This window comes from Metopolophium dirhodum, chromosome 9, assembly GCF_019925205.1.
Source record: "Metopolophium dirhodum isolate CAU chromosome 9, ASM1992520v1, whole genome shotgun sequence".
Lineage (NCBI taxonomy): Eukaryota > Metazoa > Arthropoda > Insecta > Hemiptera > Aphididae > Metopolophium > Metopolophium dirhodum.
The window spans coordinates 10,345,761-10,366,624 of NC_083568.1; the positions used below are offsets into that span (position 1 = coordinate 10,345,761).

General features: G+C 28.0%; 2 protein-coding genes across 5 annotated transcripts in view; one reads left to right on the forward strand and one right to left on the reverse strand.

The window, feature by feature from the left end:
• Window positions 1-3,347: 3,347 nt before the first annotated feature.
• LOC132952710 (serine/threonine-protein kinase S6KL) overlaps window positions 3,348-20,864 on the forward strand; it is a 57,324-nt gene continuing 39,807 nt past the window's right edge. For 2 of the 4 annotated variants that reach the window (XR_009665491.1, XM_061025099.1), the window contains exons 1-8: window positions 3,348-3,615; window positions 4,780-4,806; window positions 5,611-5,734; window positions 6,027-6,131; window positions 6,354-6,477; window positions 6,618-6,725; window positions 9,371-9,529; window positions 9,588-9,679. Coding sequence is in view for 3 of the 4 variants with exons in the window: in XM_061025099.1 (XP_060881082.1) it covers window positions 3,431-3,615; window positions 4,780-4,806; window positions 5,611-5,734; window positions 6,027-6,131; window positions 6,354-6,477; window positions 6,618-6,725; window positions 9,371-9,529; window positions 9,588-9,679 (924 nt within the window). In the remaining variant the exon portion in view is untranslated. The other 2 variants (XM_061025100.1, XM_061025101.1) reach the window with 2 other exon arrangements.
• On the reverse strand, window positions 11,568-15,260 carry LOC132952176 (transcriptional regulatory protein AlgP-like). Its single transcript, XM_061024368.1, has 2 exons — window positions 15,058-15,260; window positions 11,568-13,384 (listed from the first exon to the last, which is right to left on the reverse strand). Exon 2 carries the CDS (start codon window positions 13,381-13,383, stop codon window positions 12,079-12,081), a length of 1,305 nt encoding a protein of 434 aa, XP_060880351.1. The 5' UTR covers window position 13,384; window positions 15,058-15,260; the 3' UTR covers window positions 11,568-12,078.

Genomic DNA, 20,864 nt, shown 5'->3' on the forward strand with positions numbered 1-20,864 from the left:
GCATATAAACTCGATTAAAATGACCAATAAATTTGGTTGTCCTATGCAAGGTACTTACTTGGTAGATGTTTTAATTTTTATTTTGGTATATAAGTACCTATCACAACCAAAATGAGCGTAATTATTTAATGTTCGAATGAGTGTATTAATAGCCTTTTATTTCCAGTATGTTTATCCTTTATCATATTATTTATATTGTACATTGTGCCTAATACTTTAGTATAATTCTTTTAGTTTAAAAATTTCACCAGTTGCTTCTTTTGTTCAGTAAGTTTGGTGATGGAAATGTAGTAAGTAATATTTAACTACGACCAGAGAAGTTGAATTTATTGATGATGGATAAAAGGGTGTCCGGCAAGGTTGCAAAATACCCATTTTTTAAACGCAATACCAATATATTCTCTAAGTTTTGACTTAAACTAAAAAAAAAATCCACAATCAGTATCAATGTATAAAATTTAGCCACTAGAAATTGTAAAATTAGATTAAAATAATGAATTTGACCTACGTTGACCGTCGATCAAATTTGGCGAGCGATATACGCCTTGTGGGCCTATATAGATATAGTAATATGTAATAACTAATATTAGTGCCTTCAGCTTTGTTAGTGCTTGACATGGGAAATGGTGGGGGGGGGGGATAAGCAATTTTCTTGTACATTCTTAGAAACGATAAGATAAACTCAATCAGAAATTATAACCATCAATATAAATGACAAAATAAAAACTAATATAATATATAAATAGTAACAGATAGGTATCAGTCATGGGAATATGGGTTAACCATAAGGAAAAAAAATGTCTGATCAATTTTAAAAACAGGATTTTTATGTATATAAAATTATTTTTGTTATAATCGTGATGGTGATTGTTAGTGGTGCCCCCCCCCCCCCCCCACGGGTTATCCCAAACTAGCCCCCTCCCCAAACTGCGCTTGTGTAGTACCACCGTACCAAACCACAGACTATTTGACTAAGGGCCGTTCTTACAATGTCCGGTAAAGTGTCGGTTAACGCTAACCGACTGATAACAGATTTTATTACCGGCAGAATTCGGCCGGTTAAGTGTCGATTAACTTTAACCGGACATTGTAAGAACGGCCCTAACTGTCTACAATACACTTTTTATATTATTTATTCACCCTCAGAAAAATCACTCAAATTAATAAAATACCAACAAAAATACAATTTTATATTTATCTGTGCCCAAACATGATTCAACGCAACAGGTCAGTCACCTGTCTAGTTTCATTTAATATTATTGAAAATACTGCATGAGCAGTAATGTTTGGTTTTTAAATTACTACTATAGCAGTTGTAGATTGGTTGACCTAACCCATTTAATCAAAATTAAAATTACTACTACAGCAGTTACTGACCGTGAACGTGTTAACATGAAGACAAGAGATGATCTATATAGTTTTCAATGTTTTCATATATATTGATTAATAATATATTATATTATAAGTATTATTATGGAAACTAATAAACGAGTATATTGTCTATACCTATAGGTAAATAAATTGGATTGCCACTGACTCCAATACAAGGGTAGGTATTTTATAATAATTTTACACTAAGCAGCTTTTATATTATATTTCATCTATTTATACTTCAACAACGATTTTGCATACATGATAGTTAATTGCATTATATATTTATATTATAATATTATATGTTCACGAGTAAAAGCCGCATAACTGTATACGGCTTTCTTGCATTAAAATAATGGTCAAAATTTATATAAAAATGTATAGAAAATGACTAAATCGTCCAATGATAATAATTAAATAAAAAATACGAAAAATATAAGTAGCGGGCATCAACTAAACCACTTGTACCATTTGTAATTTATTATTTAAAAAATGTCACGTATATACGTTTTTTTTTTTAGTTACCAACACCAAACAACCAAAAACAATTTTGTCAAAAGCTTTTAGGTATCTTGCGTAAAATTTCCGTTTTTCATCATCGCTTATGAAAACTACTAGAAATTTCCTATTTTTGATTCTTTAAAAAACCTACCAACTAGATTCACTTTTCCTCTAAAAAAAGATGCTGAATTTGAAAATTGAATCATTATTTAATTACAACTATTTATCGTGTTTATAGACACTAGATAGTAGATACATACAAACACAAAATATCACACATTATTGTAAAATCTTTACCTTTATTGCTCCGCTCAGAATCTAATAATTTTATGAATGAAAAACATTAATAATAATAATATTATTGTCATCGGTAGACGGTAATTATTTATTAATTATTTTTAGAAAAGTATATATATTAAATAGTTAGCTGGTAAAATGATCAATGTAATAGGGCAGTGGCGTACGCAGGATTTTTCAATGGAGGGGGGGGGCTTAAAAATTTGTTACAATTATATTTTTATTTTGTCAAGTCTAATAATTTCAGACGTTTATTTGAGGTATATTAAAATGATTGTAACTTCTCAACTTTTCTGGTAGAAAAAATGCTCTGATAATAAACTGTGATGCTCGATGTATGTTTTTGGGAGCAAATTGGATCTAGTTGGTACTTTTAAGAGGTCGGCATTTGCAATTTGCTCAGTGCTTTTTAAAATAATTGGGGGAAAATTTATTAAAATTGTTTGGTAACTAGCTTGGTTATACCGTCCTCACTTGGATTGTATATTTGTATTTGATTGATTAAAATTTTTTTCTATAAAATATGTCAATAAAAAAATATTTATCCGGTCAAAAAGCTTAAAAATGTAATACGTAAGTTTTTATCATAGCTAAAATATTAACGATACGTCATAACGATCACGATTATTTTTTGTAAGCATTTTAAGTTAAAATTTCGTCAAAACCACTGCAGTAAATTTGTAGTTCAAAACTTATAAAATATTAAATTAGTATATGCTAAGACTAGAAAATTTAATACAAGGTCTTTCATACAAGTAATTCATACTTTTACCGAAAAATTACAGATAATTTTATTAAAATTGGTATGCAAATACAATGTTTTTTCAAAAATGAATTCATTCTGGTAAGACGTATATGAAATTTACGTCTTGCTTACTATAGTTGACAGTTGAAATTTGATAAATATTGTAATGATATCCATATATCATACATAATGAATATTTGTTTTATAGTCAATTAATATGACATATTATTGTAATTATTATTCACTTATGTATAATTTACTAATGTATAAAGTTTAAGTACAAAATGTCATGATATAATCATTGTACATATCAAATTACTATTGACATTCTAAATAATCTATAATCACAGTAAACATACTTTGTTTCACAATAACAATTAGTATAATAAAAATAAAAATACGATTGTGACGAAAAAAAAAGTAGCATAAAACGCCATCCCACTGGCTCATTGTTAGACAGTCTTCTAGCGTCTTACATACGTACACTTTAAGTGCGTAAATGTGTAAAGGACGCCCATGAAGGCTGCAGTTATTATTTTCACGTATCGTCACCATCGTAGTTATGTTTTAATTCAAAGAAGTGTGTTCTCTTTCTTTCTTTATAATTATACTCAGATTCTATCTCCCTTTTATCCCTGGAACTCTGTCAACTTTCATCATCAGTGCAGCGCGAAGCAAATACACATTCATCTTCGCAAAAGGTAAAAGGTTATATTACTTACAAACCTAATCTCTCTGTATTGGCAATTTGTTTCTAAAATTCAATCATATATATATTGGTGAGTTTTATAAGGTATTCTATATTCATAAATATAATAAACTGGGTTTCTTAGAAGAACAATAATTGTGTTCTTCATAGGTAATTTTGTAGTTGCTTGTAACGGAATTCACGACCCCAACAATAATACTTCCTCTGATAGGAAAAGGTAATTAAAAAATATAGGTATACCTTTCTACCTCTTTATTTTTTATTACAATATATTTTTTTTAAGTAATAATAATACGGCAATGGAGAGGGGGGGCTTCAGATAAAATAATAGTTATTATATAGATAACCTAGCCTCTAGAGACTATGTGCATTGAGTATTGGGTATTGGCTATTTAGTAATATAGTAAAGAAACCACCATCTTTGAGGAAAATACTATTTTTAATAATCTATCTATAATTTTTCATTATCTTCTAATGAGACAACTATGAAAGAAACCCAAGGTTTGAAGATAATCATAAAAGTATAATAATAATATTTAATAGAATATCGTGCAATAGACCTTGAGAGAATCCACAAACAACGTTTATCTATAATCGCAATTGGCAAATGGCTGTTGCTATTCCCTTATTTAATATTTAGCGTGAATAATGAATGGTTTTGTGATAATATGTTGACGTTCTTATCGTTATCACTTATCAAGGCAACGTGCGTGATCTACCATTTGGTATCTACATCATCTACCAGCTATCTAAGGTTGTAAATTGTTAACTAAATATTAATCATAGTATTAAAAAATGTGTATTATATAACGATATTCCTAGTTCTTATAGTTAAATAGTTAAGATATAATATTAGGTTCCTTAATCCTTAAACCTTTACATATCTATTCTTGTAACATACTAATACAATGTATTATTATATATTATTTCAATTTAATTCCTACACTTGTTGAATAGTCTTGTATTACTTGTTGTTAATTTAATTAATTTCCAATTATAGTCATATACTCATATCTACAAACTATTGACTATTTGTTTTTTATTATAATTATTTACGACATTGATGATTTGTTTTTAATATTTTCACTTGTATAGTCTTATAATTTTATTTATATAATGTCTTACTTTTTACATGAATTATAAAAATGGATTGCAGACCTTGGTCAAGAGAATCAAAAAAGAAGTAAGTTTAGCTTTTTATGTAAAATTGTGATGAGTGTATTTTTCAAATTAATAGTAAGACAATATTTTAATTTGTTTTAACAATTATATTTGTATAAATATATCTGGTATATTATATTATTATGTATAATAAAAGCATCAGGATAGACAACTGGATATTGATGTTCGTCCTAAAAATGCTTAAAAAATGACTATAAAAACTGTTTTAAAAAATTAACAAACATGAACTATCAAATATTTAACATAAATTATAAACCTAATATTATATGTATAGGTAAATGTATATTTTTAATATAAACATATTTTGATTTTAAAATAAAATATATTTATGTATGTTATGCCAAGTTTTTATGTTTTAATTGTTTGGTAAAATTAGTGTGATGTTAAAGTTGAATATTAATTTACTATTTTTTTGTGTTGTGTACTTGGCATTAGACTTACCTATAACATAAATTATTTTAACTCAGCATTGCATTAAAACAGCTAGTATCAATTTCCCTATTATTTTGCCACAAAATTATACCATGTATCCTTGTATTGTAATCTTTCAATTTTTCTAATATTATTCCATACAAATGTATGAATATTAAAAAATATGAAAATTGAAAGTTTTTTTTAGAATTCTATGTTATTGAATTAGGTTGTTGAATTGAAAAGCATCTTTGTATTAAACTCACAAATAAAAAAAAAGGTAAAAAACTTAATATTTTATTTTAGAGTAAATTACTAAATCACAAAATACAAATATTTAATTTGAATTATGATTTTATCGAGGATTTTATATTATATATTTTGTTTTTTGCAGGTGGAAAGACTCTACTATTGATCGATTGAAAGCTAGTAAAACAGTATGGCCTATTCCTCAGATAGAACAAGTTTTCTTACCAGATTTTAAAATTAGATCCCAAATAAATGAATATTCATTTAAGGTACACATATAATAAAGAAATTAGATGTTTCATTTGAATTTTAACTTCTGTTGAAATTTTAGATAATATTTTTTAAACTAATTCAATAACTTTTAAATAACTTCAATCGATTTTAATTACTGACTTTCAACTTAATTAACTAGTATCATTGTTTATAACTCTAGAATTAGCCAATATTATAATATAAACTATAACTATAAATTTAAATATAGATTCTAACTATTAATTGGTTTTGTATTATATTTCTTGGGTGTTCAAAGTTAGATTTAGTTAAAATTATGTACATTTTCAGAGCTTAGAACTAATTTGTAATGGTGTATTTGGCAAAGTCTACAAAGTTGAGAAATTGAATTCCAGCGGTGATTTATATGCTATGAAAATATTGGAAAAATCATCGGTAACTAAATTAAAATTTAATTGTATTTTGTGTAAAATTTAATTGTATTTTGTGTAAAATTTTAATTAGTAAAATAATTATCAATTTACTATTCAATAATTTAGTCATCAATATGTAACTCAAAGAAATAGTTAATACAATTAATGTACTTTGGACTATTTAAAAAAAAATAAAGGTAAATCAATTTCTTCGGTATAATTTTAATGTATTTACAATTTATAGGTTGTATATGAAAATGGAGTACAACAAGTTAAGAATGAAGTACAAATTCAATCATTATGTGGTCATCATCCATTTATTGTGAATTGTCCATTTTTTTGGCAAAATAGAAATCAATTGTTCGTTGGTGAGTTAATTATTTTTGTTATAATGTTGCAATTGGTAATTTAAATTGTTTTAGTTTTTGGAATTTGATACTTGCTGAATTTTATACTGTTTTTGTGTTTATTATGACTAAACATTAATATTGATTTTTATAATTTTTAGTTAGTGAGTATGTTGGAGGCGGTGAATTATTGAAACTATTACAAAAATATGGACCACTACCTGAAGAATTATGTCGTGTATATTTTGCTGAATTAGTTATTATAATAGGTATTTTTACATTATACATTATTTTACATTCACATTATTAAAATATATCATGATAAATATTTATCATATTATTATATTTCATGAATATTTGTGCATACAAAATATATAGGAAGAATGACAATGTTGGTAGATTTTTAGAGTGTAATAGCATTATATTTTGACTTTTTTTTAAACAAACATATTATAGACCTTCAGATACCAAAATACTTCTTTTACCATACCACTATACATGCTGACCTACTGATAAATTTTTCATAATTTTTAAAGTAACAAAATGCGAACTTGTATGTTTCTTTATTTGGGATATTGTTAATATATGTAACACTTAATAGACAAAAAAAAAGAACCATTTAAATGTAAGGCGAGGAGCAAGGGGAAACTTAAATATTTATACCTAATTTATAAGATATAAAAAATATTCCAACATCTTAATTTTAAAAAGCCAGAGTGGAAAATGCTCCATATTGACTCCAAGCTCCTAAGTTAAATAAAACTTTTGAATTACTATCTGCTTCTTCTTGTTTGATAATTAATTAATTAATATATTTTATGAATAAATATAAACTAGACTCATACAATATATGTATTGTGTGAAATTTTAAGAATAACAAAGAATAAAAAACTTATAGCTTAGAATAACATTGATTAGGTACTTCGATATTCAATATTATTCTAACATATATTATGTATCAGACCACTAAAATGTTATACTTTTTTTTATACAATATTGTAATATAATTCTATATCTAGGTCCATAGTGGATGAACAGTATGTAGTACATTGTAATGTGCATTGGAAATTTCAAATATTTTATTTTAAATTACAACAAAAAATATTATAATTAATAGTATTTAAGAGCACCCAAAAGCTACTGATTTTTATTCCCAAAAAGTAAATTTGGTACTTAATACTAAAAAGTTAGTTTTTTATTTATTTTATTAAATTATTCTTATATATAAACAAAACAATGATAATTCAAGAATGTATAACTCTTCTCATACATACTCTCCATAACATAATTAAAAGTGTTTAATCAAAAGATAATTGTTACCATTTTAATATTTTAGAGTTAAATACAAGGTTTAATGAGGTTTATTATTCATTAAACTTGCTCACTCCCATTTTTTCTGTAAGTAATAAATTTATTCAAATTCTGATTTTTGGAATTTTAAAGTGTACTTAACAATTTTTATACCATTTATGGTGTACTGTGGCAATACTAACTTCTTTTTTTAAAACGGGAATTACCAAATAAATGGTTAAACCGATGATTTTTATGAAAATATTGATGTAATGATGTATCTAAATCAAAATTTGAAAGACTATTTACTGAGTAATTAAAATCTAAGCACTTAGTATAGTACTTAAAGTCTTAAGGCCCTTGCAAATGTGTCATTTTTAAGGAGTTGTGTTTAGGCAATTATTTCGTTCCTGCAATTACTGATCGTCTTTGTGTGTGTAGTAAATGATCATTAGTGTGTGTATACTCCCCTACCATCAGCCGCGACCCACATCAATTTACACTTCATTGTCATTTCTTATCTGGTTTATGGTCGCACGCACGCACGTGCACAAGTCATTTAAAGTCATTAGAAAACCAATTTATGGACGTGAATTAGCCGTCACACTGACAAAAATTAAGGTACTTCTAGTGGTTTCGATTTAAAAAATGTAAAGATGTTTTGTTGGTAAACAAGTTTACTTTGCATCGGTCGGAGCACTTTTTCAATTTTAGCAAATTCTTGCTCAAAATTTTACATTTTATAAATTTATAAACTTTTAATATTGAATATATTAAAAAAATATCTAAAATAGAAAAAATATGCTCTGACCGATGCAAAGTAGACTTGTTGACCAATTAAAATATCTTTACATATTTTAAATTGAACCACTAGAAGTACTTTAATTTTTGTCAGTCGCTAAGGTTGTTTTGATGAAAAATTAATAGGGTTTGCAGAGGCCTTAATGTTTAGTTCTTAAAATTAGTTTTACAAAAATATAAAATATTTTATGTAGTGTAATTATACTCAAACAATCTTAAAAATGATTTAATGTTCATATAGTCATATTACTTACTTGCTATAATTTTCAAATCATCATAGCTCCCTTATCTACTTCATCCTTATTCCTTAGTACCTAAAGAAAGTTAAATAACTCAAAATTACTTATTTAAATTTTGAATGAGACATATGAATTTAAAAAAAAAGTAATTTGCATTACACTTCATAGGGGATGAAAATGTGATTTTGGTTTGAATCAAGAAATGTAATAGCATATTCTTCTTAAATTGAATATATAATTTATTTATTTTAAAACATGGTCTTTAAGTATACTTTCAACTTTATAATCAAAATTGGCATAAGATCATAAAATTAAAAATTCTAGTTTGCACGCTCGGTGTAAAAGACAAAATAGTTAATTTTTTTAATGAACCTGTAAGTTATAATTGTACAATTAATGCTATTAATTATCAACTTGAGACTTAATTTTTTTAAGCACGAACGAAAAAAAAAGATTAGTAGGTACTGATAAAATATCAAATATTTTCAATTTTCTTACTATGACAAAAATTATGTTAAATTGGGTTATATTATTTTTGTTACACTTAAGTAAGTATATTTTATACTAAATATATTTTATTACAGATTTTCTACATAATGCCGGAGTTATATACAGAGATATAAAACCAGAAAATATATTATTAGACGATAATGGGCATCTCCAGTTGATTGACTTTGGTCTTTCTAAATGGCTTCCACAAGGCTGTTATACATCTACTATTTGTGGAACTACTCAGTATATGGGTTAGTTATTTTAAATATTTTTAAAATAATGTGCATAATATGTATTTTTATTTTATAGCTCCAGAAGTTTTAGAGTCTGAACCATATTATAGTCACGCTGTAGATTGGTGGTCTGCTGGAGTTCTCTTATTTCAAATGCTTACAGATCAGGTAATATTATTTTGAAAATTTAAAAATATTTTAATATAATAGGTACATTATTGTATTTAATTTATTCAATTTAATGGTTTTTTTTTTATGATTTTTAATAAATACTATTTTTATAAAAACGTTTTATATATTATTACCTATGTTATTGATGGGTATTAATATTATTTTTATATGAATGGGTGAACTGGTTTTTTAAACTTGTATAATTTTAATTGGTATTTAAATAGGCATTCTATAAACACTTCTTTAATTGTAATTTGTGTTGTACATTGGCTACTCGAGCAGTTGAGCCAACGCCAAGTAAAGCTTACGATCTCATTCATTATTTTATCTGATTGATAAAATCTGTTTGAACTATAATCAAATATTGAAATTTATTATCGGACGTCTTACGAATTGCTTCAGCAATAGGCGATAAGAAAAAAAATGACCATAATGCTGATCCTGCTGTGATCTCACGGCAGTCGGCAACCCGCGGGCGGTGCACGCACAAAATTCCTTTAAAAAAAACGCGACGGCGACAGCCAAGAGAGGTGAATAACCAGTTCTGAACTTGAAGTCCAATTTCAAAACCGGTCCGTTTGACCTCCGCCGTAGACGGCTGTTATCCCATGTTATTTTACAGCTATAATAAAATGTTCATTAAAACGCCTTACTCACTGATTTAACACACTTGGTTAGTTTAACATAATTACGTTACATCAGCCATTCGCGTGCTCCGTATGCATATACATAATATACATTTTTATGCTCATGCTTGAAATGTGTTTCAATAGGTACGTTCATAATATCGACCGCTGGGAATAATATTATAATACAGTTGTCTGGGGTTGAGTATAAAAAATACTAATTATTATTGTTAGTAATATGGTCATAATATTATGCCTTTTCTATGGTATTTGAAAAATGCATATGCTCATATTATAACGGTATCATTTATTATAGTTAGTGTATACTATACCTACCTGTTTATGTATTAGTATATATTGTATAATTGTGTTAGTGAGTATTTTATTATTTGTTTATATTTTTTACGAAGGCAAAAAGTTGACAGCGCGGTGATCGATGTTTTAACGTCATAATGTCCACAGCCACATTTTTGAATATCGAATAAGTCGTATTATGGGCTATTTCTTTTGTTACACTAGTATTATTGAAATCCATAGGCATCAACTAAATTATAAAGGCACAAAGTTGATAAATGTTCAGTGCACGTTCACGAGTTCCGTTTGTTTTGTTTTTGTTTTCACACACATCCAAGCAAAGGACAATTATTTTTAATTTAACATATTACCGTTCGGATTGTTTGAATGGTTTAGCATATTATTATTGTTTTCATTGTATCTACCCCCAATGGATTAAAACAATAAAAACCAATTTATTAACCAAGGTAGGTTATTCGTGTTATCCATGTACATCCCGTGACCTGTGAAATTAATGTTGGTCACATTTTTATTATTTTTTTGTATTATTTTTTGCTCTTGGTCATTGGAACATAGACTATTGTTTTAATTGATGACCCGGGTGCACCTAAATTGCCTATTCAAAACGCCTTCTTAAATCGTTTTTTAAGTAATTATAAGCTTGTGGGTGTTATTTATATAATAATATGTATTCACATAATATACTTTATAATACACTCATTTGTATCACACGCGTACGCACACTTGTGGATGTTTTGTTATTAGGTATGTTTATATCTGCTTATATACATACACTTAATATATAATATGATTATACGATCGTGGTTTAATGTTTTTCTATGATAATATAGAGGTAATTGAGTGAGTAATTATATATCAATTAGTATCTTATCCGTTGATTTTTATTTTGTAAAAATCAAAGATCATTAAAGGATTTATAAAACACTAAAATAAAAAAAACACAATTTTAAGAAATCGCGTATAATATTCTATTGTTGATATATGACAATCTGTCATTGTATAATAAATTAGGTACATAATGTGTAAATAGTTAAATACTATAATTTAACAACCTAATATCTAAATAGAAACTTAAAACTAACATAGTATTCATGTTTTTGTTCATTTAAATTATTATAAATAAGTTGCCTATAAATAAATTATTTATAAATTGATATCACACAGAAGAATGACTGAATAAATAGCAATTAATTTCACTACAAATTGTTTCCATTGTGAAAAATTGTTATGATTTATATATATATATAAAATTTTTTTTTAAATTAAGTCTAATTAGAAATGAACTTCACAGGTTCATGATTTTTTTTTTTTGGAATGGCACTATAGACGTACATGATTTTTTTAATATTAAATTTGTGTGACAAATATTTTTATTTATTTGTTCTGGACGTTATTCTGGTCCTTTTGGTGGTTGGTTCGTTTATATTGCTATTCAGTCTTGTCATTTTTGATTACCTAGTTGGCTTTTTTTTGTTTTTGTTTCTTCATAATTGAGTCAGTGGGCTTCTTTTCTTTGGTCGCGTCCCGTTTGTTTACGGAGTGTTGTTCCTTCTTTTCGTCATTGGCAGATTCGGGCTTTTTTGGTTCTTCCGCTGCACTTTGTTCTGTCGGTTTCGGTGCTTCAGCTGGTGCTTCAGATTTTGATTGTTCGGCTGGTTTTGCTACTTCGGCAGGTTTCTGTTCTTCAACTGGCTTTGGGTTTTCTGCGGATACCACAGCACCTGATTTTTGGATATCTTCGGCAGGTTTAGCTTCTGATTGAACAGCTGGTTCTGCGGAATTTGCTGCTTTTGCTGGTTCAGCGTTCTTTTCAGCTTCAGGTGCAGCTACTGGATCGGCAACTGCAGGTGCTGATGGGGCTGCAGGTACTTCAGGTACTGCTGGTACGGCGGGTGATACCTTGGTCTCAGATATTTCACTGGCTGCCGGTACAGCATCTTCCACTGGTTTGGCTGATTGTTGCTCAGCTGGCTTGGATGGTTCTTCGGCAGCTTTGTTTTCAGTTGATGGAGCAGATTCGGAGAGTTTGGCTTCTTCGGCAGCAACTGGGGCGGCAGCGGGAGCAGGAGCGGGATCAGCAGCGGGAGCAGCAGCTGGATCTGCTTGTGCAGCTACAGGCGCTGCTTGTTCAACTTGATTGGTCTCAATGGATTGTTGGGTTGCTTTGGCGTCTTGTTTTTCAGTTGGGTTGAGCGGCAGAGCTACAGGTACCTCGTTGTTAGGCTTAGCGGCTTCTGGTTCAGCCTTTAAGTCACTGGCAGGTTTTGATTCTGGCTTAGCTTCAGCGATCAATTCAGTTTCGGCCTTGGCGTCAGTTGCTGGTTTATTTTCACTTACTGGTGCTGCGGCGTTTTCTGGTTTAGCATCATTATTTGTTTCCGGTGCAACCGCATCATTTTCTGGTTTGGATTCTACAACAGCTGCGGGTTTAGGGTCGCTTTCTGGTTTTGACTCGCTGGCCACAACAGGCTTTGCATCGCTTTCGGGTTTTGGTTCACCTGAAGGTTTTGGTTCGCTTTCAGCCTTAACTTCGCTGACAGTAGGCTTGACTTCCGCATCTGCAGGTTTCGAATCGCTTTCAGGCTTAGCATCGCTCACCGGTGAAGCTGCATTAGTTTCTGGTTTAGCTTCTACTTGCTTTTGAGGTACTGCTTCAGATGGTACTGCAGGTACTGCTGGTGCTACTTCACCAACAGGCATGGATTGGGTACTCCAGAAGAGAGCTCCGAACAGGCATAGTCCCAAGATTATAGTTTTCATTCTGTAATAAATCAATTACAGTGTTAAACATACAGATTTTTTTTTAATATGTTTTAGTTAATTTTATAAAAAAAAAAAAATATTAAATTAATTTTAATAAATTCAAAAATTTGTTTTTGTGATATAAATTAATAAACTACCTAGGTATTATTATTTAAAAGATAAATTATAATTTAAAACAATACAGGCGGGTCGTTTATATTTAGCTAACATCAGGAAACCTCTCATTCTATGTAAATACATAAAAATCAATACACATTTTTATTCAATTTATAATATAATATAGAGCATATTAGTTTTAAAAATCTCGACGACCTAATATGAAAATTCAACTACCTTCTTTGATTAGTAGTTTTTCAATTATGTGTACCTATATTATCTTTATAGCTGCATTTGTTGTGATTCCGAGATTTCAAAAATTGGCATTGAAAAAAATCAATGGATTATTTAGGTTATAAGAAACAATTCTATAGTTATATTTGAACACAATAATATTGTTTTAAAATTAGGTTGAGGCCATTTTGTTTCAATTGGTGTATTAAAGTATTACTTAATTTAAATTTAATTGTATTTTGTTTTTAAGTATAGATTTTTTTTTGGTTCGTTGATAAAATATTTCAAATATTAAAATTTGAAATGGTATTATAATATAGTTATACAATTATAATATATAATTATAAATTATACTACTTATATAAGAGTTAATAAGTTATTTTATTTAAAAAATGTTTTTTTCATAATTACCTATGTATGAAAATGTACCAAATATCTATTATATAATACAGCGTTTAGTGCTTCTTAAAATAAAACAACTTTATAAAAACTAGTTAAATTAACTTTTAGTATAAGATGTACTTATTTCTTATTTTATGACTTAAATAAATTATTGAATATTTTCTTTTAAAGTAATTAATACAAATTTAAAACATGTATCATTGTATAGTTGAAATCTATAAACATTCCAGAATATGTTCTAAATAATGAATTTCAGTACAATTCAGTATATTCAATATTGAATTATATTTATTTATTTTCATTTGTTACGTATATATTGTGCACTCGGTTATTAAGCTACGCTTTTTACTAATATTATTATTAAGAGCTCTTACATTTTTATTTATTTTTGAGAAAAATATAAATTGTGTTTCAATATAGGTAAGAGTTTTTAGTTTATTATTTTTTTTTTGAACATTTCTTCATAATTTGTTTTATTTTGACTATATTTATATTTATGGATATAAATTATTAAATTCAGTTAGTATTTTATGGAAGATTAAATCTACTGTATTTCAGTAATGTATCAAAACAAAGTATAATGTAATGTATTTTTAATAAGTAAAATGTTATTATACTGTTGAATATTAATATCTAAATAAAAGTTGATTTTTATTAGTTATTGCTAACTTAGTCGTAAAATTAACGCAAAACCAAAATAATAATCATAAAAATAAAGAATTGAAAGAATCAACGATGTTTATAAAACGATTTGTTCGTTTTACATGTATATTTATTTATTAGGTAGGTACAATATTATATAAAATAAAGTTAGTCGTTATTGTATAGATTTTGAGTTAAGTCCCCGGTTCGAATCGAAAAACGTATTTTATTTTCCATCTATTCGATAAATTGGACGGTAAAAAACAAATATTAAATATTAAACAATTTTTTTTTTACCTGGCTATGTTTGTGTGTAAGACGTTGGTTTAAAAATAAAAACACGACACCGGAATATACTACTGTATACGGAACGAAATTGTATTTATTCTATACCGCCGTGTTTCACCACTCACTGATCGTAATGTTCTGTCGGCAAAAAAAGTTGTGTCCAGGTTTGCGCGTGATACTTGTGTAACGTGCGCATACAACGGGCTACCTCTTTATAAGTAGTACCTCGGCGCAACACACGCACCCCCAGCAGCCTCGCTCGCACACTGCTGCCACCACTCGGTCGCCTGTCCGAACGGAAAAATTGGAAACCAATAGTTTCGTGGCGGCTTTAACAGTAATAATAATAATAATAATGTCTATCCGTGCGCGTAGCTTAGTTTCTGATGATGAAATTAGAATTAGTTTTGCGTTCATTTTAAAATAATATTATAAATATTATTATTAATAATATTATGTTTAATCGAGAGTGTATAAGCAAAAACATCTTTCGAATTAAACTTTATTCTTACCAATCGCGTTCGATTTGTATAGCATTTATTTTAATTTCAAAAAAGTATATGTACGTTAGCCTCTACCTATTCGCTTATGGCGTCGTGAGTAAAATTCATAGGTGCAGGCGGTGCACAGCACTGAGGCCCAACGGATTAAAAAATTTTATTTGTTTTATTATTATTTTGTATTTAATTTCATATAATGAAAATGTAAAAGTCTATACGTTCTGACTTGGAATTGTTTACATAAATATTGAGGAAATTACTCAACCTAGAGTGACATAAATAAATTTGTTGATTGTTTTAATGAGGAAAATATTTATTGGTTCTTTAAAATTCAACACATACATTAATAGTATCCTATCTAAGGAGTAAATAATACCCATGGTGTGAAGTCAGTCCGTCTTTTTTTATGTATCTATTAATTTTATGATGCTCAAAAAACAGGGGCTCCTACATATTTGTTTGCATCTTAGCCAAAGGGCTCTAGTTACGTGACTTCGTCTAGAGTGTAATAGAATAAACATTATCCCATTTTGTGATATTTTAAATTAGTGTATGATATAGCGATAAACGCAATATTAAAACAGATGTAATGATAGATTTGTAATAATTAATTGAAGATCATAAAATAATCTGGTTCTGCAGAGCTGAGTAAAGTATTTTGAAGCTATATAATCTATACAATTATCATTTAGTTAAATAATATCAGCTATCCCTTATCACTAAGTAATGCATTTTTAATGAGTTTTTGTCTTAATTGATTTAAGTGTAAACAAAAATGTCATAATCATCATCATTGATTATAAACACTAGTATTTTGTATTTATAATCAATGTCATCATTTATTGGTATAATTACAATAATAAATTATCTATTTTAATGAAGAATTAATCTATTCATTCTGAAAAAATGATATATAATATGTACCTCGGATTATATTTTCAACACTAGAATAAAATATATATGAACAGTGCGCATGTAAATAATATATATTATATTATTTTAATTTTTACTCACGACTTCGCGAGATCATTGTTTGAACACGAATTTAACTTGTCAATGTATGTATTTACTAAATGCATGTTTGTGTGTGCGTTTGGTTTACCTATATAATCGCTTAGTACTCGTATATTTGTGTTGTAATATTATGAACATGAATTAGCTACGCCTTTGTAACCAAGATAACAACTTTATAAACCAATAGACGCCAATATATCCGAAACATATACTTAGTATTTTGTAATAATCTTTCAAGTAAAAGTTCAGGGCTGTGTTGACCAACTACCTATTAATGTTTTTTTCCAATTGGCGTATGAAATATTACTGCTTATGCCCCATGCAATTTTGAAATATTACACGACTTTCGACTTTCCGCGATAGTTATTTTTCAATCGATAAAATATTTTATCTTAGATGTTAGAACTCACAGAGTATAATAACTATTAATTAATGAAAATAATTCGTTTACAGAGTGTAATATTAAATTCAATTAAATTCTTCAATTCATAATTCATCATTTTACTGTAGACTTCAAATAGGTACAGTGTATTATAGTAAATAAAGTATTTGGTATTAAACTATAATATGTTAAAAAATAATAAAGCAAGTACAAAAATTGGTGTAAGAATGCAATTTTAAGTGGTTTTTTAACTAAATTATAAATAATTAATAATTTGTATATGATACTCGTTAATTATTAACCAGGACAGTGGATATATTAAATCTGAATATTTTATTAGATTTCGAGGTGTTATTACAATCGTTGTAAATATATACCTATTTGTCGACAAATGTCACATATATATGTATATGAATATTGTAATGCTATATGTGTACTATATAAGATAATTTCACACTGGTATCGAGTTACACGTTTATATGCTTACGTTTATTTTTACCGTTACCTTATTATTTTGTATTCAGTAAGAACTTGAGAAGTTGTAATATCAATATTATAATATAACAAAGATCCGTAATAGTAATATGTCATTATTCATTATAATATTTGAAAAGAAAAAAACCTTCAGATTCAAATAAAATCTTCAACAGACTACCTACATTTCACGGTTTTACGTTGATAACAAGCAGCTAGTGTCTGACACATTCAACGGACGCGGATACTTCAATTGAACAATATTGATATAAAGTTGTTATAAAATGTATATAATACACTTTACAATAATAATAGAGTACTCGAATAAAAGTATACTTCGCGTGAGCGTGTATATAGACGAAATCATCTTGAAAAGTTCTATGCTGCCCTCTGTACCTATATACTATGTAAGTACTTATGAACTCGTTCAGTTTTTTCTTTAATAACACCGCCTGATTTTTACGATATTATTTTTTTGAATAAAGAGGATTCATTTTTTTTTCTAAATGTAAGATCATTATAGAAAAACGTCGATTGTGCCGAAACATAGTTTCATATTTTTGTATAATATTTTACATAATTATTAACTTTACATCCATGAATCCATGTATTATATAATATGTACCTACCTACTTATTTCAACACCTACTTTTATTTTGTTATCAAGTTTTAATTAGATACAAATATCAACATAAATTGTAAATTTCTTACTATTATCGATTTATTAGTTTTTGATATGAAGATGTGCGTTTTTTGTCGATAAAAATGTTATAAAATATGTTCAATTGATATATTCGTTTGTTTATTATAAATGGGCGCAGCACATTGTATCAGATAGTTTTATGTAGCAATATCTGAATTTCCCTGGAGAGTTAAGTTGCATGTTGTTAGTGGTCAATTAAATTAAAAAGGTCAGAAACAAAAGGTACCATTAAAATACACGAATATTCTGCAGCGTGTATGCTCAAACAAATTAAAACATATTATACACACAGACAACAAAAACCCTATAGTTTAGCCATTTTGGGATTTTAATTTTCACAAATTCTTCTGTAACACTGGCCTTTTCCCCTAACCCGAGTTCAGTACTTTTCAAATATTGATTTTCGGTCTTTCGGTGTAGATAATTTATGGTTTGTCCCTTTTCTTCGTTGTTGGTCCAAAACTTAACGTACGCGGTACGCTATGTAAATGAATATAATTTCCAACTATAATCGACATATTTTTCGGAACGCAATATAACCGGATATTAGTTACACATATAATAGGTATATTTGATAGGTTAGGTTAGGCATTATTACATGTGCAAACAAAGATCTTTCTCTTTAATGAGATAAAATCAACGATGGATATTAGAAATATTTATATTTATTAAGAGCATACCAACGTCTGAAGGCTTTAATAATTTCATCTAAAAAAATTCCAGTGCTTTAGTTGTATTAATTAATTTTACTAATATTAGTCTTAAACTCAGCCTACTTAAATTAACAAGTCTAATATTTTATAATAGTGTATACTATATAAAAAAACCAATTAATATAATAAACAAATAATGGTATGAGCCTGTTCATTTGGGTTTTTCATTTATTCCAAACCGGTTTTATATTTTCCTATTATTCATTTGATAACACTTACGTTTAAAATTGGTTATAACTTATAATAGAAAAACGCATTATAGTTCTTTACTTTAATAAGCTCTGAAGCTGAACATTAAATATTTATAGATTAGTATTATAATATTATGATAAATATCGTGTTAAAAATGGAATGCACCATTAAAACATTGTTTTATAATTCTATGTAACAAAAACATATTTCAGGCAATATGACAAAATATTTTTAAATTATTATAACCACATTTGATAAAACAATTATCTAATTAGCAATTAGCATTTAATCATAAATTAATAAACTATTATCTGAATTATTGTTTTTAGTAGGCGCTATTTAAGGTATAATATAAATAAATTATTGTATAGAACTAAAATTCGGTATTTATTTTTAATAAAATCTGCAAGCTTTCTATTCTATGAAAAATATTGTACTAAAAAAAAATATAGAATCGTCTAATAATATTCTTGTGTGCCTGTACCAAAGGATTACATATAATTTTTTTTATTATTTTATAACTTGTTGGTGTGTTTTTAAACTAACGGTTATAAACTTGCATTTAACCGTTATAGTCTGCAGAATTGGTAGTTCCTGTATGAAAAGACAAATTACGGTGTTCAAAATCTGCATTTCAGTAGAACAAGCGAAACGATTCTTAAATCAATGTTCTACCTTTAAATACTGTTGCGTAATAATTATTATTCACTGAATAAATTTGGGACACTAGGTTGAGAAATACAAGTTTTCCACCTATAGCAGTCCAGACAAAAACCCAGCCAATTTATTGCCGTCCATTAAATCTTGTTATCTTCCGGACCCATCAGACGGTTTTTGTTTTCGGTATTCCCTATTGTGTGTGTGTAATTTTTTTTTCAACGGTCTGCATCCAATCTGTGTTTTATATCTCGGCTAAATGGTACCCATTATTTCGTTAACCCTTTATTAAAAGTGAACGCACATTATCTTTTGCGTATTCAGCCCGCAGGTTCACTACACAACATTCCGCAGATATTTTTTTCGTTTTTATTTTTGGACACCATCATGACAAACCGAAAACATCTGTGAATGATTGGTCATATTGCACGTATTTCGTAAACCTTGTTTAGAATTTGGGAAGTCGAAAACAAACGGTGCTATTGTATCATAAACATGCATATGTAGTGTAGTAATGCAGATTAAATATTATATTTTCATTATTATTATAGCTCGTGAAGAGAGTGCGGAAACGATTTGATCCAAATAAAATGTAGGTATATTCCTATTTTCAGTATAGTGGAGAAATATTTTTTTATACCTTAAACATATAGGTACCTCACATGACATTACACCTCAATCGCGTTTGTTTAAATTAAGTTAATGCTTACTTATTTCGCCTTAAGGTTTTTTTACGAATCACATTCAATTTTGCCACAAAGAATGCGTACATTGCATACTCTCAGTGGTGCTCCGACCACCTTAAACAGATCAGAATACATGTTATTATTATTATCATCATCATCGTCATCATAAGAACGCACATTTACTAGGAGATGGCGTGTACCTATATTGGAAAACATGCAAAACTGGTTTAGTCGGACCATTATTATTTATAATTCGCCAGAAAGGTCAAAATTAAATGTAACGGGATCACAGTATAATATTTTTAATCGGACCATCTATTTTTAGCCACAACGATAAATTTGTTATTTATATGCAAGTGGAGAAAATTGAATGTATCTGGTTACTGGTTAGTGGTAAAAGTGGTTACGGCTGCAAGGAGTATTTCATTATCAATTCATATTCAAAAGTACCACTTCATACTTCCGCACTTCCATTCTAAGAATAATGATTCATAT